Below are 27,999 nucleotides of genomic sequence, written 5' to 3'. Positions count from 1 at the left end.
AACCACCCCCCTCAGCCACTGAGTCTGCAACTCTCACTGCCTTTCCTCACCTCATAGTCGGGAACAGAGGAACGGAATGGATACAGAAGGGAGCCAAATCAGCCTGTCCTCCGTGGACAACTCCCCCCACGACCCCTGGTAAAACTCCCACACCGTCTCACCAGCGTCTCAGCCTTACTTGCTTCTATATGTGAGATAACCGCGGAGTTTGGTTTGTGTGGAGCCCACCCGAGCTCGGAGACAAAAGACAAGCATGCTTGTTCTGATGTGCTCTACCTCTCCAATGCGGTCCGCTCAACTGTGTATTACTGCCGCTCAACCGCGCAGGATCTATCTCTTGTTTATTTCTGCTATTTTCTTTTGAGTAAGGAGATGGCTACGATCGCAACAACTTTCCCTTTCCATTTGGAGAGCACTGGCTGGTTTCATTATCTTCTCGTGGGAATTATAACGACCCGATTTGACCACTCGTGCCTTCACAACATGGCCGATTTTCTTTTTACTTTATTTATGTTATTTTGTAGGCCTATATATATCTATTAATTGTAGTTTGCTTTTCATCTCTGATGCCTGTTTTACGGGAATATGTTGTTCTACACCACTTACTCTCGCCTCTATCTCCCATTCAGCAAAATGTTCATCGGGGGTCTCAGTTGGCAGACAACACAAGGTGAGCTGTCCCGCGAGCGACTTTTCAAAGTCCCTGGATGCAAATATAATACATAGATATGTGCATATTGTTATTATTACTCGCTTATATACTATTTATACAGTCATTAATCCCATTGTTTACTATGTGAAGCTTCCGTAAGTTTGTTAAAAAAGGACAGTTGATAGTTTAGGCTATACGCTGCCGAAATCAAAGCTTTCATTCAACGAGAATCCGTAGGCCTAGCCTACGCATGATTTAGACTAGGCTGAAACAGAGCCTAGACAATATGCGATTAACGTTCTAAATCAGTATAAAATCATTTAGCTTTATTTTGAAATCACTGTATATTATTTGGAGGGTCTGTTACCCGATGTAACAACTTTTTTTATTTTGATATTTGATTGAAGCAGAACTTCGTTGCTTTTGCAATTATTGGGGTGTTTTTTGTGTGTGTGATATCGCGGTGTTGCGCTTGTTACAGCGTTAGTAACGCCATTCAATTCAAAATAATACGGTTTGTCTAAAACTCTGTGTTTGTTAACGGTGTTGCCTATAGGTTGATGTCAAATGATAGGCTATATTCATCGTATTTGTATACCCTAAGTTATCACAATTGTAAAGTAAACATTGTCGTATCATCATATTATAGCCATGGACTGTCAACCTAGGCAGAGTTTAATCTACCCTTATCCTGTTTTCAATGAATGACGTCGCGACAGACGAACAACATCGCGGTCTTGCTCATTTGCGTTGTCTGTTTTCGTTTATCTAAATCAGTTATTATCGTATACACTCAAAGGACATTTCGTCTTTGGAAAACTGTTTGACCATATATTTTTTTATAGAGGGATTGAATGAATACTTCTGTAAATTCGGCGAGGTGAAGGAGTGTATGGTGATGCGAGATCCCGTTACGAAGAGATCGAGGTAAGGAGGCGTGCGCGCCTCAGCATCTCTATCATAGGCGCGCACTCATGGGTTTATTTTCTTTTAAAAAAGAACATGATTTTGCGGTCAGAGGTTGAGTTTTGTTGTGTAGGACTGTTATTATAATTCAATGCATTGTGCTTCCCCCCCCCAGGGGATTCGGGTTTGTAACATACATAGACCAGGCTGGTGTGGATAAAGTTTTGGCACAAAACAGACATGAGCTGGATTCTAAAACAGTAAGTTTATGATTGCACCTAAATGCACAAGCAACATTAATGCATATGGGGAAATTGTTCACATGCTATAAATAATAGTCCTAAATAATTTTGTTATGGCATACATCTATAACATTGTCTATATTTGATATGGATGCAGTTTTTCTTGGTAAGTCTTTTTTCTTCTGCCATGTTATGCCATAATGTTATACACCATGTGATGTATGAAAAGGTTTGCCCTGGTAGGAAAGTTTAGGAGAGTCTATGGGCGCCTCCCTCTCCTCCCCTCCCACCAAATCCTGGTTTAGGGTGTGTGACATGAAAGCGTTCTTTCTTGCTGTTCATCGCCATGATTACCTGGGGACCGAGACGGGGAGGAAGAGGCCTGGGCTCTCTCTCACTCCAAAAAGAAAGAGTTAAAAAACGTTAGGGCTGTGAAACATATTAAAGAAGTTGAGTTGTACGTTTGTAAAACCATTAAATTAAGTTTTAAGGGGGTCATCAAAAGTAAAGAACTGTTTTAGATTAAGTTAATTCAACAACAACAAAAAGTTTAACCCGAAGATTGGTGTCAACTAGTCCCCGAGTTCAGTCCCGGCATGGAATAACTTTAAAAAAACAAAACAACAACTTCTAATTAGAATGTTGATTTGAATGGTAATGCCATTCTAATTCAATGCATAACACTATAGTCTCTGAAGCATACCAGTGATGCTACATAGAGTAACACAATCGTTGATGAAGCTTACAGCACACAGCTTTGTCAGCCGTGTGGGTGTGTCTCCATCCCCCAACCCCCTCAATACACACTCTCATATGTGCGCACACAGTACTGTTATACACACACACTGCCTGGCCCTAAAGGGACAACATTTGACAGTGAAAGGTGAGAGCGAGTGGGGGAGGATGTAGCATGGAAAGGCTAGTTTGGTTACACGAAGCAGGTCTGTTGCCCTGGGTGAAATCAGTCACAGGGGATATTATGGTGACTCCACAGCCTTGTGGGACTTATGTCTCCATAACAACTCTCTTCTAGCATTTGAAGATGAATGCAGAATGTACTGCCACCAACAATGCAAAGTCAACCCATGGACAATAGCATCTGCGGCGATAACTTAAATAATGTCAGTGATTGTAGTACGTTGTTTTACAGGTCCTTAATTATATGGAATTGGACTTGAGTTTTTGAGTTACAATTAGTCGCTTAAATGTGGTTCCCATTTTATGATGTAATAAACCCCCTAGGGGGATGTTTCAGAAAGGATCAAATGCACTGATGTTATAGCTACAATCTGGATTCTAGAGTAATCACAGTAAAATTAGTTTTACAGTCAACATATTGTCAGAACATAGACGTATGTTTTTGAAGGCATTGAGTTTGATTCATATGACTAAACCACTAATCCAAATGTATCACCTGTTCAAGACAGATACAAATACTATTAAGTTAAATATCCTATAAATATATCGCACCATTTATATTTTCTTGTATGCTTGACCAAGGTGGCAATGTGTTTTTGTGTAACCCTTTAGTATTTTACACTTCAGAGCTGGTTTGACATCAGTAGAAGTAGAGAGTCATGGCAATATATCTGTGGATCCTAGTTACAGTAGGTCTTGTATTGTCAGAAGTCTGATTCTTGAATATCTTATGAGGTAGGTGAGCTTTGAGGACCTGGCCTCCACTATGTCGATGTGTGCGTACGCTACGCATGCATGTGTAAAGGTGTGATGGTCAATAGGGTTGAATGGTCGACTAGGCAGGGACATCGTTATTGAAAAATACCATTGTATTTTGATAGATTACAATATTTTGCTGCAGCTCACAGTGTTATGTTTGGTGTGCTGAAATGGTCCAGTGTGCTGCTTTTTTTTTAAGTATTGGAGAAGCATAACATATAGTAAGTCAATTGATAAATTATGGTACTGTGTAATTGGAAGAAAAATGGACTCCATGTCATTGTTCCCAAATCCCTTTCTATCTCTCACTTTTTTCTCTTCAATTGTTTTTTCATTTCTCAATGACTCTCACCTTCTCTTTCACAGACTATTCACATCTTTCAGTCTGTCCCCTTGTACCATCTCTTCTCCTTTTCTCATGAACATTTACCTTCCCAACAGTCTCCATCCAAACCGTTTCCCCCTCTCTCTCCCTTGTCGGTGGCTATTGTTTGACCAGCATGAGATGAGAAAGAGAGTGAAATTCCTTTCTGGAATTAATTTCATGCTCACCCCATGGAGGGTGAGAAAGAAATGGAGAGAGAGAGAAAGGACAAGGTAAATGAGACGTTTTGGCAGTAGGAATTTGGGCCAAGTGTAGGCACTCTGAAAAGCAGTGACAAAATGTTTGACACAGTGAAAACAAAGAGCTAGGGACAAACAGAAGAGGGGTGCTTTATTTCTTTTACCAACTACATGATTATGAAAGTCTATGTTACTTTTTGTAATGTGGATGGAAAGTATAGCACTGTCTAATCATATATAAGGCCAGGATGTGTGCGGATAAAACATATTTGATTAAATTATGCAGGGATGACACAGGGAGATTTGCGTGAAAATTTGAGTTACTCGCCCATATCTCAAGTTAGGCCTTCGGCCCTCAGGAACCAACATCTAGACAAACTTTCATGTTGTTATTGACAATGACAGTATTGACCAGTGTAATGCTTTTTTATGAGTGAGGCAGATTGGTAATGTTGTTTGAGCATGAAGACAGAGTTCTACTTGTTTGGCTGCTTCAGAGGCCTTCACCACATGGCAGCAGTGTGATGTAGTGCTTCGTCTGGTCTAGAACAATCCAGGGTCGTGTTCATTAGGGCACGCAGTGGATTGAACATTATTATTTATTTTTTGCTATGGAACATTTGTATTTCTTATTGGAATAGTCCAGGTAGTCCCTCCCCGTTTCTGTCAGTTTTCTTCCATTTGGTTCCTAATGAACACGACCCTGGTTCCATTTTGACTATGCAAAACAAATCTAGTCTATTACTAATAGACTTTATCACATCAAATCAGTGTCACTAGTACAAAGTGAGTTTGGATTGAATGGATTTCCTATCCACATAGTCACATTCCAAGCCTACACAAATTATTTAGAATGTATAATATTTTTAGTTCTAGCCCAACATTGCCAATTCTACCAATCAGCTGATTGGGTATGTTAGTGTTGCTGCATTGAATATACCTCACGAAGAGTGTGAGAAAGATCTTTGGTTACACTTATTATTTTGTTTGAAGGTCTAGTCATAAACTGCTCATGAACGTTATTACATGTACATAGTTAACCATTGCATTAGATTAATACATGATAATGTTGGTTATGCTTAAGGCAGATTACTGGCCTGTGTAATATTGCTTTATACATACATGTATTTACTTATTTTCATACATAAAGTACCAGTCAAAAGTTTGGACACACCTACTCATTCAAGGGTTTCTCTTTATTTTTACTATTCTATGTTGTAGAGTAATAGTGAAGATGTCAAAACTACGAAATAACACATATGGAATCGTGTAGTAACCAATTAAAAAATCTAAATATTTTTTTGTTTTTAGAGTCTTCAAAGTAGCCACCCTTTGCCTTGGCGACAGCTTTGCACACTCTTGGCATTCTCTCAACCAGCTTCACCTGGAATGCTTTTCTAACAGTCTTGAAGAAATTCCCACATATGCTGAGCACTTGTTGACTGCTTTTCCATCACTCTGTGATCCAACTCATCCAAAACCATCTAAATTGGGTTGAAGTCGGGTGATTGTGGCGGCCAGGTCATCTAATGCAGCACCCCATCAATCTGGAGGTGTGTTGGGTCATTGTCCTGTTGAAAAACAAATGGTAGTCACACTAAACGCAAACCAGATGGAATGGCGTATCACTGAAGAATGTTGTGGTAGCCATGCTGCTTAAGTGTGCCTTGAATTCTGAATAAATCACAGACAGTGTCACCAGCAAAGCACCGCCACACCTCCTCTTCCATGCTTCACGGTGGGAACCACACATGCGGAGATCATCCGTTCACCTACTCTACTTTGCATCTCACAAAGACACGGCGGTTGGAACCAAAAATAGAAAATTTGAACTCATCAGACCAAAGGACAGATTTCCACCGGTCTAATGTCCATTGTTTGTGTTTCTTGGTCCAAGCAAGTCTCTTCTTATTATTTGTGTCCTTTAGTAGTGGTTTCTTTGCAGCAATTCGACCATGAAGGCCTGATTCACGCAGTTTCCTCTGAACAGTTGATGTTGAGATGTGTCTGTTACTTGAACTCTGTGAAGCATTTATTTGGGCTGCAATTTATAAGTCTGATAACTCTAATAAACTTATCCTCTGCAGCAGAGGTAACTTTGGGTCTTCCTTTTCTGTGTCGGTCCTCATGAGAGCCAGTTTCATCATAGCGCTTAATGGTTTTTGCGACTGCACTTGACGAAACTTTCAAAGTTATTGAAATGTTCCGCATTGACTGACCTTCATGTCTTAAAGTAATGATGGACTGTTGTTTCTCTTTGCTTATTGGAGCTGTTCTTGTCATAATCTGGACTTGGTATTTTACCAAATTGGGCTCTCACTTGTATATCACCCCTACCTTGTCACAACACAATTGATTGGCTTAAACGCATTGAGAAGGAAAGAAATTCCACAAATGAACTTTTAACAAGGCACACCTGTTAATTTAAACGCATTCCAGGTGATTACCTCATGAAGCTGGTTGAGAAAATGTCAAGAGTGTGGAAAGCTGTCATCAAGGCAAAGGGTGGCTACTTTGAAGAATCTGAAATATAAACAAAAAAAAGTGTGTTTACGAGTTTTTTGGTTTCCACATGATTCCAATTGTGTTATTTCATAGTTCTGATGTTTTCACTATTATTCTACAATGTAGAAAATAGTAAAAAGAAAAGAAAAACCCTTGAGTGGGTGTCTCCAAACCTTTGTCTGGTACTGTACATGAATAGGCAGTTTACTGATAATTAGCCATTATAGAGCAGTTTAGTGAAACCACAGGCCTTGTTAACCGTGCTAGGCCTGGTTAAAGTTAGTTGGCAGCAATGCTAAATGGCTCACCGAGAATATAATATTTTTTTTTTCACAAAGGAAAACTCATCACCAGACTCAGAGCAAGAATAGAGATTTAGCACGTCAACAAAACCCACACTTCGCAACGATTCAAATCTGATCATTGAATTTGACTGTCTGTTCACGGACTGAATATTGATTGGACTCCGTATGGGTTGGGAACCAGGTTAGCATTAGCAGTTAGCACTGTCCCAGGTCATGGCTCTATGGAGATTAGCTCTCTGGTGCTGACAGGGGCAGAGGAGACGAGAGGGGGGTGGAGGAGAAGATGGAAGGGAAAAGCAAGAGAGTCCCAGCCCTGGTCTGTACATGTGTAGGATCTTAATTTGAGCAGGTTTGCTACAGCAGGAAAATAATCCAGCAGACACAGATAATCTGGAATTATGTTAATTCTAATTAATGGAATTTGTTTTGTAGGGGTTGATACATTTTTCGTAAGAGAAAATAAAGTATTTTTAAACATCAAATACACTACGAGTTTTACATTTCCTGCATTGCAGCAGGAAGGTTCCCCTTCAACAGGGTGATCAAATTAAGAAACTACATCCGTAATTAGTATGGATCTCAAAGGCACCTAATCCGATTGAAGGAAACAAACCGGATTGCGATTCCGAAGTATAGCCTCATCCCTGAGTGTGTACCTGCCCTCCTGAAGGAAGTGATAAGTCGCACACACGTACATGCACACACACATTGGTTGTCCTAGCCAAGACTTTGTGTAGAGTAGGGGGCCTCATTAGTGGACTTCGTTAACTAATTACTCTGCAATTGTTCAGCTGTGCAGATTGACCCCAATGGCCCAGACCCAAATCAAATTGCCGTCCACAAAGCGACATGCTAGCCCTACCTTCCAAACTTCTTAGTATGGTTGCTTCTAAACAGGTGTATTTTATAAAGTTTTGAATTAGGATTGGATAGAATAGCACACTTTCATTAACTATTTGTGTACGTTTGTGTTTTCCTGGCCACATTATTTTTATTGAGTGAATGTGTTAGTAAAAGCAGTGCATGTTGTGCGTGTGTGTGTTTTATGTGTTTAACCGCACGATGAGGGTGTGTGAGTGGGGAGTAGTTGGCCGAGCCCCTGTTCCTCTGCGGGTCCATCTGTTTTGTCCCCTTTTGTCCTGTTAATTAATGAAATCAGAGGGGCTGCCCGCTGGGCCAGGACTCCCTGCTCACAAATGGGCGGCCCACTTTCTCATGTGGAGTTTTTGTTTTAAAATGAATAGCCACTCTCTCTCTCTCCTCTCTCACTCCGTCTTTCCCCGTCTCCCTCGGTCTAGACCTAGCTCCTTCTCTCTTTGCTTCTTTTTCGCCCTCTCCTTCACTTAATCAAACTCCTCTCTTTGATTTAGTTATGTCTTCACTGTGTCTTTATTTAGTTCATTCTTCCTTTCTTGTTCATTCAACCTCTTCCCCCATTCCTTTTCCTTAAAACCCGCACATACACACATTGAAAAAAATAAATAATTTAAACCAAAGAAACCAAAAGTGTAGCCTAACAGAAGTGCTGTGAGAGTATAATGTGAACGTTGTAAGATTACAATTTTTTTAGGTTCTCTGCTTTGCGACGTGTTGGCAACCATGTGCTAATGATGATTTGTAATGCCTTCACTTTGCTTGTTTGTTTCAGTTTTAAACATGTCTGGATGGGTTTGGCAGTTTGAGGTGACTATCGGATGTAGACTAGTCTTGTCTTAACACAAACAACTATAGCAATAGGCTCTGGCTTGATGGGATCCTCCTCTGCTCTCTAAAACCCATCAGGGTTGTATGTCACAAGGCAGCATGAACAAGTCAGCCGGCTAACATTTATAAACACTCCAGTATAACGGTATTAATATCAGTTATTATGAAGAAAGAGCGTTGAATACGAGTTATTAAAAGTCAGTTTATACCACATGCCATTTTAAGTTGTTCTTCCGCGGTCCAGGACATGCCGAGTTGTTTCTGAATATTTATGAACATTAGCTGGCTCATTGCTCCTGGTTTGTGGAATACGCCCATTTGGGCTGAAGTAAAAGATTAGCATGCTGAGTCTTCCATAGAGACCGTAGTGTAGTCCTACGCTCACTGTATTATCTGTACCTGTGCTCCTGTTTATTGGACTACGGTCTGTTCTCAGTGCTGTAGATCTGCACCCCGTCGTTACTTCATAATGTGATGATACTAAACCGCATGGCATGATGTAGCCTATAGCACTCTACTGTAGTAGTCAAAACTTTGTCCAAAATAGACTTAGGGGTCTTGGTCCTTGGCTCTTTGTTGTGTTTTTCTATCTTTGTGACAGACATGCTTTGTTTTACTGATTTCTGAGCAGTAGAGGGGACATGAGCACGCTTGACGGGAATATTTTGAACAATAAAATGCCACTTAGCTACTGGGATGCTCAGGCTCTTGTTTGACCCAATCAGTGTCATTATAGGCACATGTATTGGGTGACAAGGATGAGATAATCAGTTGAGTTCATGGTTTCGTTCCAGCATTTGGAGTAAACAAGAGACAGAATCCGAAAGGTGCCCGGGTGCTTAACAATCGAGCTGTTGTTCCAGTCTCTGTAGTCACCTTCCTTCGTCAACTCTGAAGCCAGCTGGAGAGGACAGTCCTCCTCTCCGTCCAACACCGTGGGGTGAGGAGGAGTCTCTTCCGTCTCACTCAAACAGCAGCCATTGCTGCTCCTCAGCTTGTCACCATAATATATAATAAATACTATATGTCATTTAGCAGATGCTTTTATCCAAAGCGACTTACAGTACAGTGAGTACATAGCTTTTAGTATACAGTGTGCAACCCCGGCAGGAATCGAACCCACAACCCTGGTGTTGTTTGAGCCATGCTCATACCAACTGAGCCTCCAAGACCGCGGACCATGATTTGACTAGAAAGACACGTGAGAAACCTGAGCCTTTATGCAAATCCTCCATGGCTTACAATGCTGTGCACAGAAGCTTTTTTTCTCCCGGCGGATTTACAGCGCCTGTGAATATCAGTGTCGACACGAGTCTATTCCTTGATATACTGTATGAATTTAAAGTGTTGTTGTGCTGCAATTATACAGCGATATGCTAGCCTGGTCCCAGGTCTGTTTGTGCTGTCTTTCCAACTCATATAGTCTGACCATAGGATTTGGCAAGACAGAAATAACAGATCTGGGACCAGGCTAGTGGTATGTAGTCTGCCACTGCATTGGAGAAAGTAATATGTTTCCAGTGTATCACAGGTTTGGGGGCTGTCATAGAAATGGAATGTAATACCTCTCAAATACCGGAAAAGTTTGTATCCTTAAAGCTTGTGGTCCGTTGCCTTGAACTGTGAGTCACCATTACTCGTGAGTGGTAGTATGGTCTCCAAATGTTTTTGTCCACCAGTTTTTAACTCTCACTCACTCTCTGTCTCCCCTCTCTCCAGATTGATCCCAAGGTGGCATTTCCTCGTAGAGCCCAACCCAAGGTGAGTTCTCATCCTTAATGGGGTTTACCCCTGGAGGCCAAGGTGACGTCACAGCCGTCATGTCCTATCACGGGAGGCCCGCCTGCCGCACCAGATTTAGGGCAACAAGGGCGGGAATCCCCCACCCTCAGCCGACTTCTATACTACCCCTATACATAGGGGTAGTATAGAAGGGAGCGGGGGGGGGCTCTGCCAGCCTAAAGACACACATACACGCATACATACGCACACAGTCTTAATATTAAGTCTTCCTGCAGTGTCACATTTTGTATTTGCATTGAAATAAATTGTGTTATTGCTGTACTATGTGGTTCAGAGTGGCTGGCAACCCCCTCCCTAGCTCCCTAGTGGTGCAGGGGTCTAAGGCACCCGGGTTCGATCCCGGGCTGTATTACAACTGGCCGTGATCGGGAGTCCCATAGGGCGCCGCACAATTGGCCCAGGTTAGGGGAGGGTTTGGCCAGGGGGGCTTTACAAGTAGGCCATCATTGTAAATAATATTTTGTTCTTAACTGACTTGCCTAGTTCAATAAAGGTTAAATAAAAATAATATATATATTTGTACTGCTTAACAGTACTATCTTAAGTCATCTAGCCTTTTCAATGTGTTGTGTGTTAATGATCGTGTGTACTCTTTCTCTGTGTTGTTAGTTGGTGACCAGGACAAAGAAGATCTTTGTGGGAGGCCTCTCAGTAAACACAACCATCGAAGACGTCAAGCAATACTTCGACCAGTTTGGAAAGGTAAATGATGCACTGTGTTCAGACACGTTTGTTGACATGCTGTTGCTGCAAATGACATTACATGTACTCTATATCTCGAATCAGGAGCTGTTCTCCGTTTTGCCAAGATCAACTTCAGACAAAGTTTCTCTTAAGTGCCCTCGGTTTTTTCATTCAATGTCCCCTCATGTTTTCTCAGCCTATTTGTCTCCCTGTTTCTCTCTCTCTTTCTGTTTCTCTCATTCCACATTTGGGTAAGAGACACGGTAAGCGTGGCTAATTTCAGAGACGAGTTGAAAGGGGTGAAGGAGAGAGGGAAAGAGGGAGGGAACACAACAGCATTAGTTCTAATCGATATTAGCATTTCTGTCTTCCATTTTGCTCCCGTTGCTGTTGTTTGAGTTGCTTCGTCTGTTCCATTTTTCTTCAAGCCAGTTAAGCCTATTTGAATGAAATGCAGTGAAAGGCAAACGCATGCTGGGATGACAGAGGGATGGCTTAAAAGAGAGAAAGAGGGAAGGGGGGAGAAAGAGGGGTGAAGAGAGTGAAGAGGCACCTCCTGGAGAGAGAGAGAGGTGTACTCGGGAAGGGAAATGTTTTCAAACTGCAGGAGAGAAGAGGAATGCATGAGAATGAGAAGAACCAACTCGTAGAACTGCAAAGGGGGGAAATGTGATGGCAGAAGAAAAAGTATTGTAACGGGATGAAGATCTGAACTGACCCCCCAAAAAGTTGACAAACTGTCTGGAATCAATGGGAAGAGGAAAATAGGAGGGTTTTTTCTTCAAGGGAGAGGTATTAGGGAGAGAACGAGTGAAGAAGTTTGACCTAGAAGAGAGGTGTAGTTAGGGAGGGAGGACATTGGCGAAGGGGAGGAGGAGGAGGAAGAGGGGGGGTCGCTAATTCTGAACTAATCTAATGCAACAGCTGCTCTTGCCACAAGATCCCCCCCCGCACACACACAACCAACCTCAGTTCGTTGTCCCCCCATCCCAAAACACACTCTTATCCACTGCATCCCTCTCAGCCTGTTGCCTTGGTGACCTGCTTTTAGCCTTTGTCCCTTGGTAATTTAGCAATCTACTCGGGAAAAAAATAAATATATGTAATGTGTGTGAGGCTTATACACATAAACGCAAATGTACGTACTGGTCGGGCAGTCACACAGGTCTAACATTCACCGACTTAAAACAGTGTGTCCTGACTGTTTTGAGCAGCAGTGGATAGAGAACGTTCTAGAAAGACAGAATCACCATCCCCTTAATGGGACTTGATGATGTCACTTTGAGGGCGGAGAGAGGAAGAAACCGTTGGGTGTAAGAGAAGGAGAGGAAATGGTTAGAGGAAAGAATTCTGATGGAGGCTTGGATCTTGTGAAGTATCAACCCCCACATAGGAGATGCTTGGGCCAAATTATATCATTGCAGATTTCCACATTGCGCTTCCAGCATTTGATTTCCACAGCAGAGTGTCTTGGAGAGAGTTTGTCACTTGATTTAGAAATGGGCAGTCTCGTGAAACCATCCGGCACACACACACACACACACAGAACTGACGATTTCTTACCATGGGCAGTCTCGTGAAACCATCCGGCACACACACACACACACACACAGAACTGACGATTTCTTTGTTTTGTACACTTCAAAATCAGATTAGCATTCTGTGAGCTTTTGGGCTTAAATGGGCATCAATGTCAGTCTAGTGCAAAACGAAAGCCTTTTTGTCTTTGGTGTGATTGACCAACCGGATGTAACCGTACACGGGTTCCTCAAACGAGCTGATCCCACCGCTCACCGGCAGCCATGTTTGTCTGGGAAGCAGGTCAGAATCCCACAGAGACAAGTCTCGATTTACGCCCCTGCCGTGCCCGGCCAGAGGTCCGCTGTGCTCCCCGGCACTCTATCCCAACGTTCCCACTATCCTTTTCCCAGCCTTGCTCTCCCAAACAGTACTGGGAAGCCATTGGATAACACTCTGCCTCAAAGTACAGTGTAAAAACACAGCCGTGGTGCTTCACTTCGAAGAGTCAACAAACTACAGGCCTATCTTCACCCTTCCAAAATGGATGAAAGAGGGAGGGGAGAGATAGAGGGGTGGATAGGACAGAAAGGAACAAGTTGGGCTCCAGTCAACCATGTGAGTTGGCGATTAGAGGGCTTCACTGGACACTTTGTCTGCCGGCCTGTTTGGAGAGATGGGTGGAGAGAGGGAGGGAAAGAGAGCGAAGGAAGAGTTAAACAGAGGTGAGAGGGGAAGGCAGTTGAGGTGAATTAGACACTGACTGTGTTTGGGTGTTTGAACTGAGGGATTGAAGCCCACATGTTCATTGCAAATAGGTCACGGTTTGTACTGTCTCGTAGCCAACGTAGCAGCAAACAGTGAACAGAGTTTTCTTCACTGGATGTTTACAAAGGGCTGCAAAATATTATTGGTTTGTCCAGTTTCTTTGAAATTGGCGGAAAGAGAACATTCCCGGATACAGAACATTCTGTGTGGAAAAAGTTGTCTGTCTGTACATTTCCAGCAGCTCTCTGAAACCATTCCCAGAAAGTTCTGTGACTGAAAATGTTCTCAGAATGTTCCTGAAAAGCTTCTTGTCAATTTTTACGAAATGAGAATGTTATGTGACATACTGTAAAGGTGCTGGGCAGTGAGTGTGAGCCGTGCTGAGGTAAATACAAGACGCTATAGTTCAGCCAGATTGTATTACACTTCTCTGGACACAGTGGACAACAGGTTGTTTCCCTATTGATTTTGTCGAGGAGGCTTTGTAACAGTAGGTCTAACACTTCCCACTAGGCACACACTGGTTGAATCAACGTTGTTTCCACATCATGTCAATTAAATTACGTTGAACCAACGTGGAATAGATGTTTGTGCCCAGTAGTTTTTGTTTTTTAGCACTGAAGACAATAAAGCTTACAAACTTCAAGATGTTAGCTAGCAAGTGAATTAGAATAAATCACAGTTAGCCATCCTCACTGGATATGGCTAAAGGTGACTGTTTTGTGTTCACACCTTCATGTGTCAGCCTAATACTAACGAATGGTTAGCGTCTAGAATAAATAGCGCTAATGCTAACTGGAGTCTACTTGCCTACTTGACCATGTAACACAACACTTATGATAACATGTCTCTGGTGCTGCAGCTGTCCACTTACTCTCCCTGTCCCGACTTTGCTGTGTCATTGGCTTTGGAGGACCGGAAGGGTGAAGAGTGGGAGGGGGGAGATAAAAACTGAATGAAGGACAGAGGGTAGACTGGGGGCGGGGGCTGTGTGTGTGAGAGAGAGAGAGATCATAGTGAGATCATAGCTCTGTTGGACTAACGGGTCTCCAACCCTGACCTTTTCTATATTCCATGCACACACGCAGTGACACACACACTCACTAGCACAGCTTGTGTAAACTTTGTTTATTAGATCATTCAAACAAACTAAATATATTGCCAGTGGTGGAAAGAGTACCCGATTGTCATACAAGTAAGGGTACCTTAATAGAAAATGACAAGTAAAAGTGACAGTCACCCAGTAAAACCCTACTTGAGTAAAAGTCTAAAAGTATTTGGTTATACTTAAGTATCAATAGTAAAAGTATAAATAATTTCAAATTCCTTATATTAAGCAAACCAGACGACACCATTTTCTTGTTTTTATTTTATTTACAGCTAGCCAGGGGCTCACTCCAACACTCTCACTGTTTCGTGAGTCCGCCAGATCAGAGGCAGTAGGGAAGACCAGGGTTGTTCTCTTGATAAGTGTGTGAATTACACCATTTTCCTGTCCTGCTAAGCATTCAAAATGTAACTAGTACTTATGGGTGCCAGTGAAAATAGAAACAGTAAAGTAAAGTACAGATACCCCCAAAAGCTACTTTCAAGTATTTTTACTTAAGTACTTTAGTAATATGTACTGCTTTCATTATGACACCAAATAGATGATCTCAAAGGTTAAACATCAAACTGGAGTCCAGAGCTTTCCTCCACTCACATTTCACCCTGTGTTAAGTTTCATTACGCTGAAAGGTAATGAAAATAGGAATGCAGTCATGCTGTGTGTCCTAAGCGATGGTTGAGAATGATGATGTCTCTCACTGGAAAAACATGGAGTAGTTTCACAGGTCCTCTATTAGAGGAGTTTGTGCTAACTTTCTTACCAGAAAAGGAGAGTAAAGAGGGGATGGGGTAAGCATGAATAGGGCTGCAGGGAGAAGAGTGGGAGAAAAAGGGGAAAAAAGCGGAGGGAAAGGAAGAATGAAAGGGGTGCGTGTTGACAAAGCCCCCACTTCTCTTTGTTCTCTCTCTCTCTCTCCCTGCCTGCCTCTCCTTCTGTCTGTCTTTCTGTCCATCCAATCCTCACTCTCTCTCCCCAAACTCTTTTATCCTTTTCACTCTCGACCCACTCTTTCGTATGCACCAATCCCCCTCCCATCCTTATTCTGTCCTGAACTATCTCTCGCCTCCTCTCTTTTCTGCGTCGCCACGCAAAATCCATTTTCTCTCCCTCTAGTAAGTCCTTTTTCAACTTTGTCCCTCTCTCTCAATTCACCCTTTCTCTCTCTCTCTTCCTCACACAGTTCTTTCTCTCTGTAGTTCTATTCATAGTGAGAGTAGTGAGAGGAGAGTAAATTCTCCTAATTGAAATTATTTACAGGGTCTCCATGGGAATAGTAAACTTTGTGGAGAGGAGAACAAAGGGCTAGAGAACAGGACACAAAAGCTTACCCCCCCCCCCCCCCACCGCCAAACATACACTGAGTGCACAAAACATTATGAACACCTGCTCTTTCCATGACATAGACTGACCAGGTGAATCCAGGTGAAAGCTACGATCCCTTATTGATGTCACTTGTTAAATCCAGTTCAATCAGTGTAGATGAAGGGGAGGAGACAGGTTAAAGACTGATTTTTAAGCCTTGGGACAATTGAGACATGGATTGGGTGTGTGTGTGCCTTTCAGAGGGTGAATGGGCAAGACAAAATATTTAAGTGCCTTTGAACGGGGTATGGTATTAGGTGCCAGGCTCACCGGTTTGAGTCAAGAACTGCAACGCTGCTGGGTTTTTTACGCTTCACAGTGTATCAAGAATGGTCCACCACCCTAAGGACATCCAGCCAACTTGATACAGCATTGGAGTCAACATGGGCCAGCATCTCTATGGAACGTTTTCGACACCTTGTAGAGTCCATGCCCCGACGAACTGAGGCTGTTCTGAGGGCAAAAGGGGTTGCAACTCAATATTAGGAAGGTGTTCCTCATGTGTTGTACACTCAGTGTATATATATATTTACATAGAGAGTTCAAGAGAGAGAGAGAGAAAATATTCCCTCCTAGAACTTGGGGAGTGAAACACTGTTTAACTTTACAGAGAAAGAACGGCCCTTTTCTCTCCCACACTTTTTCCTCTCCCCTGTACCCCCTTCTTTCTCTCCTCCTTTGTCACCTGTCACCCCCCTTGTTCCCTTCCTCTTTCTCCATCTGTTAGCCCCCTCTCCTCTCTTGCTCCAAAGCACAGGACCTGAAGAAGGGACAATGAAGCCCCATGCTGTGTAATGGTGTGTGTGTGTTTGTCCAAGCTCATCTCTCTCTGTCTCTCTACCTCTCTCTCTCTCTACCTCTCTCTCTCTCTCTATCGCTCTCTCCCTCATAGGTCGATGACGCCATGCTCATGTTCGACAAAACCACCAACAGACACAGAGGTATTGCCACGAAACACCAGTCGACACACACACTCTCACTCTCACACACACACACACACACACACACACACACACACACACACACACACACACACACACACACACAAACAAAAGTTGGCAGACCATACTAGCTGGTTTGTTGGTGCAAAAGTAAACCTCTTGCATTGAGAAGGTATTGAAGAGCCTGATCCTTGGTTCAGCCATGCATGGAATGGCAGCATAGCACACATTGATTTGTAGTGTAAATAATGTTATGCGGAAACAAATAACACATACATTAACACACATTATCAGACTCTCACACATTGTTTAGATAAACACACACTCATGCCGATACACAGTATTTTAATGTGCGGGAGCTGTACTGGGCTGAGCTGGTTAGGCCATAGTTGTTGGAACCATGCTGGAAAGGACCATGTGAAAACAAAGTATCTGAGACAATGGAGTACAGTTTGGGTCGGCCCTATAGTGTGAATCAATCAGGGAGGAACAAGTAAAGGAAGGCGAGAAGGGTTAATTGGTCAGCTCGTTTAATCGGGGCTCAGGCTAAAACCTTAGCTAATACTCTACCCCATCCCCCTTTACCACGACGACAGATTGACAGTTAGGGCACGCAAACCCGGCTAAATCCCCTCACAGCCTCTTGAGGTGTGGGGGAGGGAAGGGAGAAGGAACATGTAATGGAGTAGGGAGAGACCAGGTGAGTCTCAATACTTTTTTTTTATTTATTTTTTATTTTTACCTTTATTTAACCAGGCAAGTCAGTTAAGAACAAATTCTTATTTTCAATGACGGCCTAGGAACAGTGGGTTAACTGCCTGTTCAGGGGCAGAACGACAGATTTGTACCTTGTCAGCTCGGGGGTTTGAACTTGCAACCTTCCGGTTACTAGTCCAACGCTCTAACCACTAGGCTACCCTGCCGCCCCAACTTTGATGGAGTCTCTGCTACCTTTATGTTTTGTCATCTGAAAGGGATTGAATAGATGAAAGCAATTTTTTAAAATATATATAATATGATTTGAGGGAGAGAAGGATGGGGGAAAGAAGTGTACAGGATATGAGGATAGGAAAGAGGACAAAGTGAGTATTAAACATGGGTTGTGTCCCAATCATTTGTTTCTTTCCTCGCCTCCTTCCCTCATCTCCTTTTCTTCCTTGGTGACCCCTAACCTGGAAGAACTGGACATGTGAAGTCATGATTGCATTCAGTTTCATAGAAAATGGAAACAAATGGCCATAGTGGAAGGTAAAGCAGTCTGTGTTCCTGTGTCCCTCAGGTTTCGGCTTTGTGACCTTCGAGAATGAAGACATGGTGGAGAAAGTGTGTGAGATCCATTTCCACGAAATCAACAACAAAATGGTATGTAGGCAGGCCATGTGTGTATTTGCGAATGTGTGCGTCAGTGTTGATAGTGAGGAGTGTGTGTGTCTATGTGCAGAATATTTCAAACCATTTCCATTCCACTCCAGGTGGAGTGCAAGAAAGCCCAGCCCAAGGAAGTGATGTCACCGACGGGTACGGCTCGAGGTCGTGCCAGGGTGATGCCCTATGGCATGGACGCCTTCATGCTGGGGATCGGCATGCTGGGTAAGAACAATAACACTGTCATTTAGCTGCCTCTAAACACTCTGGAACCACAAAAAAAGCTTCTCAGAGTAAGGGTGCTGGTCTAGGATCAGTTTTGCCTTTTTAACAATGAATATGATCTACAGTATATAACAGGGGAGACCTACTCAGAGACGCTCTATCTATGAATTTGTGGCCAGAATTGGAGAGCAGGGCTAAAGAGATGGGAGGAGATGTAGAGGGGGATGTGTTTCAGTGGGATTCAAGTAGGCTATGGCCCGCGGTGAAGTCATAGTATCTTGCTCCGCCTACAGGTCAGTTATGGCAACAGCATGGTACTGAGTTATGGTGCTAGTTGCTACATGCTACATGAGGTCTGATATGAATGCAATAGAATCGTCTCCTTGAACCGTATTTGTCTCTCTTCACAGGCTACCCAGGCTTCCAAGCAGCTACGTACGCTAGCCGTGGCTACCCTAGCATCACGCCTGGATACACCTACCAGTTCCCTGGTATATGAGCATCGCTCTCTCTGTCACACTTATTTATGTAGAGTATGAGTTACAGACGTACAGACGACTTGAGTCTGTTAATTATCCAAAGAACTGGCTAGGTTTGACAACAGAAACAATGCATTGGCCTAGTGATCATGTCAGATACATACTGATGTTAGTTTTACGCTAGGTGCCAAACACACAGACATGCCTACACTTTTTACTCCATGTATAAACGCATATGGCAGAGTCTGGCTGCTTGTAGAGTTGTATTTTGGTTTTGATGTCCTCCTCCTCTCCCCAGTCCTTTTCTCTACTTCCCCTCCCCTCTCATGTGAGAAATCATCTCTGCTGCACTTTAATCTCCCCGTTTTCTCTTTCTTCCACTCTGACCCCACTGCGCCTCCTTTCTCTCCTTCCCCTACCACCCTTCTCCCCTGTAGTCTCTCATACTCATTCTAAATTGCTGCTTGTGTGTGCACATGTTCATGTACATGTGTGTGTGTGTGTGTGTGTGTGTGTGTGTGTGTGTGTGTGTGTGTGTGTGTGTGTGTGTGTGTGTGTGTTTGTGTGTGTGTGTGTGTGTGTGTGTGTGTGTGTGTGTGTGTGTGTGTGTGTGTGTGTGTGTGAGAGAGTCGATTGGCACGTGGCTGGTGTTGGTATTAAAAAAAGCACTCTCTTGACATTTCTGTTCTAGAATTCCATTTAGAGAGGACCACCCTTCTGACATCATCCCACCCCTCTGAGCTCACAGGTCAGTCACTCCTCTAAGATCTACAGGTAGCTCACAATCTCTCTCTTTATAAGGCAACATCACCAACCTGTGGTGGAATGGTGTTATGGCCCTCCTTTTTTCCAATCTGGAAGGGTTCAATCCTAACTTTGATTTTTTTTTAAATGTTTTTGATGAATCATGGAATTGACCCGAATAATGTTACGCTTGGATATTTTGGACACGGTTTCACCATCTTTAAAACTGTAAACTATCGGCCTCCCGAGTGGCGCAACGGTCTAAGGCACTGCATCGCCGTGCTAGAGGTGTCACTACAGACCCGGGTTAGATCCCGGCCGTGAACGGGAGTCCAATAGGGTGGCGTGCAATTGGCCCAGTGTTGTACGGGTTAGGGGAGGGTTTGGTCGTGGGTGTCTTACTTGGCTCACCGCGCTCTAGCGACTCCTTGTGGCAGGCCGGGCGCCTGCAGGCTGACCTCGGCCGTCAGGTGAACGGTGTTTCCTCTGACACATTGGTGCGGCTGGCTTCCGGCTTAAGCAGGCGTGTGTTAAAATGCACGGTTAGGCAGGTCATGTTTCGGGAAGACGCATGACTTGACCTTAACCTCCCAAGCCCGTTGGGGAGTTGCAATGATGAGTCTAGATTGAAATTGGGCAGAAAAAACGGGAAACTACCTGGCAATGAAATGTTTGCCAAACTTAATTTACACACTGCCAAACACTGTTTTGTAAGGCGATGTATAGGTAAAAGAAGACATCTGAAATTGTCCCTCTGTCCCTCAGCCATTCCACTGTCAGCCTACGGACCAATGGCAGCAGCAGCAGCAGCGGCTATGAGAGGTAGATAATTCTCCTTGATCATTCTGCCTGTCAGTTGTCTATGTGTATGTGACTGACTGATTGACTGTCACTCTCTTGCTCTGTCTCTCTCCATCTCTCTCGCTCTCAGGTTCCACACAGTCACGTAACGCAGGCTACCTGGGCACCAGCAGCCCTGGGCCAATGGCTGATCTGTATGCGGCAGCCAGTCAGGACTCAGCACTCAGCAGCTATCTCAGCGCAGCCAGTCCCGGCCCCAACTCAGGATTCGGCCACGGTCTTGGGGTACGTCACTATCATGTTTCACAACGGAAATTTGAGTAGTCTCTCCCAAGTTTAGTTTGTTTTCTTGCTTTTGGTGCCTAATGAATATGACCCATGGTTGAAATATCGTGAAGAGGGATCTATAAGTGTCAGCTAAAGGAGCCTGCTAGGTGGCATGTATCTGATGCTAGGGGAAACCAGGGATTTGTTTACCAGTTTTTAATATGGAAGAGTAAATTATATAATGACAAATCAATAAAATGTTGGCAATTTTGTCAACCATATCCTTTCTTCATTTCAAACTATCTACCAGCTGCTCTGTCTCTAATCGTCAGTGTGTCTTTTTTTTCCCAGGGTCCTCTTATCGCTACTGCCTTCACCAACGGTTACCACTGAGCAGATTTAGCACATCACCGGGCACGGGAGGAGGTCCCTTCTGCTGACGAGCCAATCAAACTGCTGTGTGCCTACCCATGGCACAATCCGAATGGCGGCCACAGTTTAAACCCCGCACCCCCTGGCTCCCCCTGACTCCACCCACTGACTGAAGATCTTTTATTTTTTTTACTTCTGTATCCTGTTTTCCTGTACTAATATCACTCCCTCTTCTCAATCCCTTGTTTCTCCTATCCTTTACCTTCACGTAGGTTTATTTAATTAGAATCCAATGCTGTTTCTTTTTTTAAATATCGCTCTGGCAGATAAATAAGTGAGAAAATAACGTTTGTGGGTTACGCCCAAGGCAAACACAGATTCTGTCAGATATGTTTTGCTTTATATTTGAGGATTTTTTAATTTAATCGCAATGTTTTGATGTATTGTCTGTTCCGTTGACCTCCCTTTAATGTGTTACTGATGTGAGATGGAGGAGGAGAGAGGATTAGAGAGCGATGAACTGGTGTGTGGGATGGGGTCTCCTTGTCAAAAGGGGTACCTAACCCATTTAAACAGAGGAAGAACAAAAATGATGTAATTTCCATTTTTAACAAACGTGTCACAGAAAACATGAAAAGAAAACTAAAATGTATATTTTGATAGTTTTTAAAACAAAACATTTGTAATATTGTTATTAATATTGAACACAATGATAATAATGATGATAATCGGTTAGATATTTTCTTCCGTAATTGGTTTTGAAAGGAATGTTTTATTTTCTTCCTGTAAAATATTGTATATAGATTTTGAGGGGAGGGTGAAGTAGGGGAGGATGAAGGTTGGTGTAGGGGAGGAGGGAGGGGATGTTGAACTTTGATCAGCAGGCGGGGTTACTATTAATCGTTTGGCGCCAATTTAACTGGAAGTCTGCTTAACTACTACAACAAATGTGTGGTACAGTGGCAGGTCATTTTCTATTTGAAAGTGGCTATCCCCTCAGCATTTGTTTGGTGTTTAGGCCAACAACATGCATTAGCAGGGTTGAGGACTAGATGATATTTGTAAATAAGACGAAATGATAAGACCCTTTTCATTAGAAATTGGTATCAAAAAGAGAACATGCTTGAATTCTCACACAGTTGAGTCCCTTTCCTTTCATTTAGTTTCTTACTGTGAACATGCCAGTAACTGATTTCTATTGAATTGGACCCCTTAAAGACACAGTCTTACCAAGTGACATAACCATAGAAATATTGTTACTTGAATGGGGGTTCCTGTTCTAGTCATTTTATTTCTATGGACATGACATCCATGTATCCCTGAGAGATAAGGAAAAACTGAAGTGAGGCCTTGAGGATTTTTAATTGGCTATGTTGAGGGTGCATGGTCGGGGTTAAGGGGGATTGGGTGAGATTTAATACAACATTTTTGGGGGGAAAGTATATATATTTTTGCTCTATTTTCCTTCATTATGTTTTATTTAGTTTCTTGTTTCTTTCTTGCTGTTCTATGTACGGTCATATGGACCGTAGAAACAAATGAAGGACATATTTAACAAAGCAATTGACTCTTTAAAAAACGGTTACATCATGGTTGTATTTGTCTTCTGATGACCTTAGAAGGTGATTGTGTCATTATGTGTGAAGGTGTGTTTGTTTGTGTGTGATGTGTGCGCGCACAATAGTGAGCTGACGTATGGAATTAGCTAGATTTGAAAGTTGACATGACATGCATTTTTTGACTGCCATTTTGGTACTGAAATGTTTGGCTGGTTCCATTTTGGTCTAACACCACGTATCCTATGTGTCCTTTCAGATCTAGGGACTAGGGGCTAGGTAAACTGAAATGGAACGCAGCCTCTGTCCCAGTCAGTACAGAAAAGAGTTATACACAGACCAGTAGCTGGAATGGAGGAGGAGACATAGTGGAATTGTCCCCTTTCTTTTGACAGAGCTATTTCAATGAAAATCAAATGAATTTTGTTGATGTTCCACAAAGTCTTCCACTAAACATGAACAAGAATCTCCCATTTTATACTGGCTAGTACTGCCCTTTTCGAACTGGCTGGGGCACTACACAAAACTACTGCTGGACACGAACACTGTAACTTTCTAACTTTCAAAAAGCAATACGTTGTTTTTTATTTTAGGAATATTAATACTGCTATTAATGGCAACGGGAGTATGGATAATTCCATGGCATTAAGACTTTTTTTAAGAACAAAAAGGAAATTATATTTTTCTCTTGTCCGATTTCGTTCCCGGTGCACAATAATGATTCAGTGATGTTTAAGATGCTGGTGTTTTTGTTTGTTTATGTTGACGCTTTCTTCAGGGTCGGAAAAGGGGCAAGGCTTTGGTTGTTAAAGCTCCAAGTTCAAGGTCTTGACCAACACTGTAACTAAACTTTTATTTGGACTGTTCCCCACCCGCTTTATCTTATTGTATTTCCTTTTTTCTTTCTTTCTTTTCTCTGGAAATGTCCATTTTTAAATTCCTAATAAATTATTTTAAAGCATTCCACTGAGATTGTGGTTCTGTTATTTTTTTTACTTCTACAATTTCTTTGGCCCAGCGGAAATCTAATTAATGTAATACAAAAATCCCAATTAAAATCAGTCTGTTTATGCTAGAGGTATCTGGGCTGTCTCAATCCACCACATCCGCCGTTTTAGCCCTTCTGCGTCTGTGGTCAAAGGTGGCAGAGCTAGAGCAGTGTTTGTCAGACCATGAGACATCCTTAAAATTGGTCTTCTCACAAAAACGTCTGTAGCGCCTGAACGGTTTGGCCTACCACTATATTGAAAGATGAGACTCAAACACGATGGCATTCTCCGTTTTGCTCTAGGACACGCCCACAAGCTTCACAAGACTCTTCTGAAGGTCCCCGGTACCATTTAAAAAAATAATGGAAGTATATATATAGAGATAGTTTAGTGCCTAAAATAAGGGGATAAATACATTAAAGAATTAAATAAAAATGGTTTCCTGGGCACAGATTCACAAAAACTTCTTAAGAATAAATGTATTCTTAACTGATATCTTAACAATAGACTTAACAAGAAAGATAAGCAAAGTTGCTATTCCTCTAAAAGTTTATTGGAAATTGTATTGCGCTCTTTCTTATGCTTCTCCTTAAGCAAAAAGTTAAGAAGAAATTAGATTCTTGAAAATAAAGTTCTTGAAATGTTCTTAATTCCAAGACAGCTAAACCCTTGTCTTAAACTCGGGGCAGTGAGAGATAAAGCTCATGAAAGCAATGGAACATGTTTAATTCACAAAAACTTCATCTGAAAGTTTCAGTATTTATTATTTTAAACACAAGAACATGTTTTAGAACCGTAATCTTAGTAAAAAATATGCGAACATGATTGCCATTGTTAGCTAGATAGATAATAATATACATAGATAGCTAAACAGCTGCCTAGCAACAAACATCTTAAGAAGTTTTTTAAAGATATTTGAGAAGTTCGTAAGAACTTGTTAAAACTGGAGCAGCAGCACGGCCAGGTGGACTGGCGACAGCAAGGAGTCATCATGTCAGGTAGTCCTGACTTGGTCCTAGGGCTCAGGTCCTCCAAGAGAGAGAAAGAAAGAGAGCATACTTAAATTCACACAGGACACCGGATAGGACAGGATAAGTACTCCAGATATAACAAACTGACCCTAGCCCCCCCGACACATAAACTACTGCAGCATAAATACTGGAGGCTGAGACAGGAGGGGTCAGGAGACACTGGCCCCATCCGAGGACACCCCCGGACAGGGCCAAACAGGAAGGATATAACCCCACCACTTTGCCAAAGCACAGCCCCCACACCACTAGAGGGATATCTTCAACCACCAACTTACCATCCTGAGACAAGGCCGAGTATAGCCCACAAAGATCTCCGCCAAGGCACAACCCAAGGGGGGGCGCCAACCCAGACAGGAAGATTACATCAATGACTCAACCCACTCAAGTGATGCACCCCTCCTAGGGACGGTATGAAAGAGCACCAGTAAGCCAGTGACTCAGCCCCTGTAATAGGGTTAGAGGCAAAGAATCCCAGTGGAAAGAGGGGAACTGGCCAGGCAGAGACAGCAAGGGCAGTTCGTTGCTCCAGAGCCTTTCCGTTCACCTTCACACTCCTGGGCCAGACTACACTCAATCATATGACCCACTGAAGAGATGAGTCTTCAGTAAAGACTTAAAGGTTGAGACCGAGTTTGCGTCTCTCACATGGGTAGGCAGACCATTCCATAAAAATTGAGCTCTATAGGAGAAAGCCAAAGTTTATTTAGTGCTTTATCCGGGTAGCCGGAAAGTAGAGCATTGCAGTAGTCTAACCTAGAAGTGACAAAAGCATGGATGAATTTTTCTGCGTCATTTTTGGACAGAAAGTTTCTGATTTTTGCAATGTTACGTAGATGGAAAAAAGCTGTCCTTGAAACAGTCTTGATATGTTCTTCAAAAGAGAGATCAGGGTCCAGAGTAACGCCGAGGTCCTTCACAGTTTTATTTGAGACGACTGTACAACCATTAAGATTAATTGTCAGATTCAACAGAAGATCTCTTTGTTTCTTGGGACCTAGAGCATCTCTGTTTTTTCCGAGTTTAAAAGTAGAAAGTTTGCAGCCATCCACTTCCTTATGTCTGAAACACATGCTTCTAGCGAGGGCAAATTTGGGGCTTCACCATGTTTCATTGAAATGTACAGCTGTGTGTCATCCACATAGCAGTGAAAGTTAACATTATGTTTTCGAATGACATCCCCAAGAGGTAAAATATATAGTGAAAACAATAGTGGTCCTAAAACTGAAATCTTTCCGACAGATAAGATCTAAACCAGGCCAGAACTTGTCCGTGTTGACCAATTAGAGTTTCCAATCTCTCCAAAAGAATGTGGTGATCGATGGTATCAAAAGCAGCACTAAGGTCTAGGAGCACGAGGACAGATGCAGAGCCTCGGTCTGATGCCATTAAAAGGCCATTTACCACCTTCATAAGTGCAGTCTCAGTGCTATGATTGGGTCTAAAACCAGACTGAAGTATTTCGTATATACATTGTTTGTCTTCAGGAAGGCAGTGAGTTGCTGCGCAACAGCCTTTTCTAAAATATTTGAGAGGAATGGAAGATTCGATATAGGCCGATAGTTTTTATATTTTCTGTGTCAAGGTTTGGCTTTTTCAAGAGAGGCTTTATTACTGCCACTTTTAGTGAGTTTGGTACACATCCGGTGCAGACTCAGGACAACTGAGCTTTGAAGGAATACGCAGATTGAAAGAGGAGTCCGTAATTTGCTTTCTAATAATCATGATCTTTTCCTCAAAGAAGTTCATGAATTTATTACTGCTGAAGTGAAAGCCATCCTCTCTTGGGGAATGCTGCTTTTTAGTTAGCTTTGCGACAGTATCAAAAAGGAATTTCGGATTGTTCTTATTTTCCTCAATTAAGTTGGAAAAATAGGATGATCGAGCAGCAGTAAGGGCTCTTCGATACTGCACGGTACTGTCTTTCCAAGCTAGTCGGAAGACTTCCAGTTTGGTGTGGCGCCATTTCCGTTCCAATTTTCTGGAAGCTTGCTTCAGAGCTCTGGTATTTTCTGTATACCAGGGAGCTAGTTTCTTATGAGAAATGTTTTTAGGTTTTAGGGGTGTAACTGCATCTAGGGTATTACGCAAGGTTAAATTGAGTTCCTCAGTTAGGTGGTTAACTGATTTTTGTCCTCTGGCATCCTTGGGTAGACAGAGGGAGTCTGGAAGGACATCAACGAATCTTTGTGTTGTCTGTGAATTTATAGCACGACTTTTGATGTTCCTTGGTTGGGGTCTGAGCAGATTATTTGTTGCAATTGCAAATATAATAAAATGGTGGTCCGATAGTCCAGGATTATGAGGAAAAACATTAAGAGCCACAACATTTATTCCATGGGACAAAACTAGGTCCAGAGTATGACTGTGACAGTGAGTAGGTCCAGAGACATGTTGGACAAAACCCACTGAGTCGATGATGGCTCCGAAAGCCTTTTGGAGTGGGTCTGTGGACTTTTCCATGTGAAAATATTAAAGTCACCAAAGATTAGAATATTATCTGCTATGACTACAAGGTCCGATAGGAATTCAGGGAACTCAACGAGGAACGCTGTATATGGCCCAGGAGGCCTGTAAAACAGTAGCTATAAAAAGTGATTGAGTAGGCTGCATAGATTTCATGACTAGAAGCTCAAAAGACGAAAACGTCATATTTGTTTTGTAAATTGAAATTTGCTATCATAAATGTCAGCAACACCTCCGCCTTTGCGGGATGCACGGGGGATATGGTCACTATTCATCAGGCTTAAGCCATGTTTCAGTCAGGCCAATCACATCAAGTTTATGATCAGTGATTAGTTCATTGACTATAATTGCCTTTGAACTAAGGGATCTAACATTAAGGAGCCCTATTTTGAGATGTGAGGTATCATAATCTCTTTCAATAATGACAGGAATGGAGGAGGTCTTTATCCTAATGCGAACACCGCCATGTTTAGTTTTGCCCAACCTAGGTCGAGGCACAGACACGGTCTCAATGGGGATAGCTGAGCTGACTACACTGACTGTGCTAGTGGCAGACTCCACTATGCTGGCTAACAGCCTGCTGCCTGGCCTGCACCCTATTTCATTGTGAAGCTAGAGGAGTTAGAGCCCTGTCTATGTTGGTAGATAAGATGAGAGCACCCCTCCAGCTAGGATGGAGTCCGTCACTCCTCAGCAGGTCAGGCTTGGTCCTGTTTGTGGGTGAGTCCCAGAAAGAGGGCCAATTATCTACAAATTATATCTTTTGGGAGGGGCAGAAAACAGTTTTCAACCAGCGATTGAGTTGTGAGACTCTGCTGTAGATCTCATCACTCCCCCTAACTGGGAGGGGGCCAGAGACAATTACTCGATGCCGACACATCTTTCTAGCTGATTTACACGCTGAAGCTATGTTGCGCTTGGTGATCTCTGACTGTTTCATCGTAACATCTTTGGTGCCGACGTGGATA

General features: G+C 42.7%; 1 protein-coding gene across 1 annotated transcript; it reads left to right on the top strand.

The window, feature by feature from the left end:
* Positions 1–23,514, top strand: LOC109893933 (RNA-binding protein Musashi homolog 1-like). Its single transcript, XM_020487135.2, has 14 exons — positions 1–138; positions 630–670; positions 1,498–1,579; positions 1,734–1,818; positions 10,275–10,316; positions 10,968–11,060; positions 16,691–16,739; positions 18,019–18,101; positions 18,212–18,329; positions 18,740–18,820; positions 19,500–19,556; positions 20,318–20,374; positions 20,484–20,638; positions 20,972–23,514. The coding sequence occupies exons 1-14, from the start codon at positions 77–79 to the stop codon at positions 21,011–21,013; spliced, it is 1,047 nt and encodes a 348-aa protein (XP_020342724.1). The 5' UTR covers positions 1–76; the 3' UTR covers positions 21,014–23,514.
* Positions 23,515–27,999: the final 4,485 nt, after the last annotated feature.

Source organism: Oncorhynchus kisutch, linkage group LG1 (assembly GCF_002021735.2).
Source record: "Oncorhynchus kisutch isolate 150728-3 linkage group LG1, Okis_V2, whole genome shotgun sequence".
NCBI lineage: Eukaryota > Metazoa > Chordata > Actinopteri > Salmoniformes > Salmonidae > Oncorhynchus > Oncorhynchus kisutch.
The sequence above is the reverse complement of the archived record's forward strand: the minus strand, read 5'-3'. Positions and strand labels throughout refer to the sequence as shown.

Bases quoted from the DNA above. Each gene is read 5' to 3' on its own strand.
- LOC109893933 (XM_020487135.2), top strand. From the start codon at position 77: ATGGATACAGAAGGGAGCCAAATCAGCCTGTCCTCCGTGGACAACTCC. The intron at 139-629 runs GTAAAACTCCCA...TCTCCCATTCAG, and splicing joins AACTCCCCCCACGACCCCTG to CAAAATGTTCATCGGGGGTC. The intron at 18,821-19,499 runs GTATATGAGCAT...TTTCTGTTCTAG, and splicing joins ATACACCTACCAGTTCCCTG to AATTCCATTTAGAGAGGACC.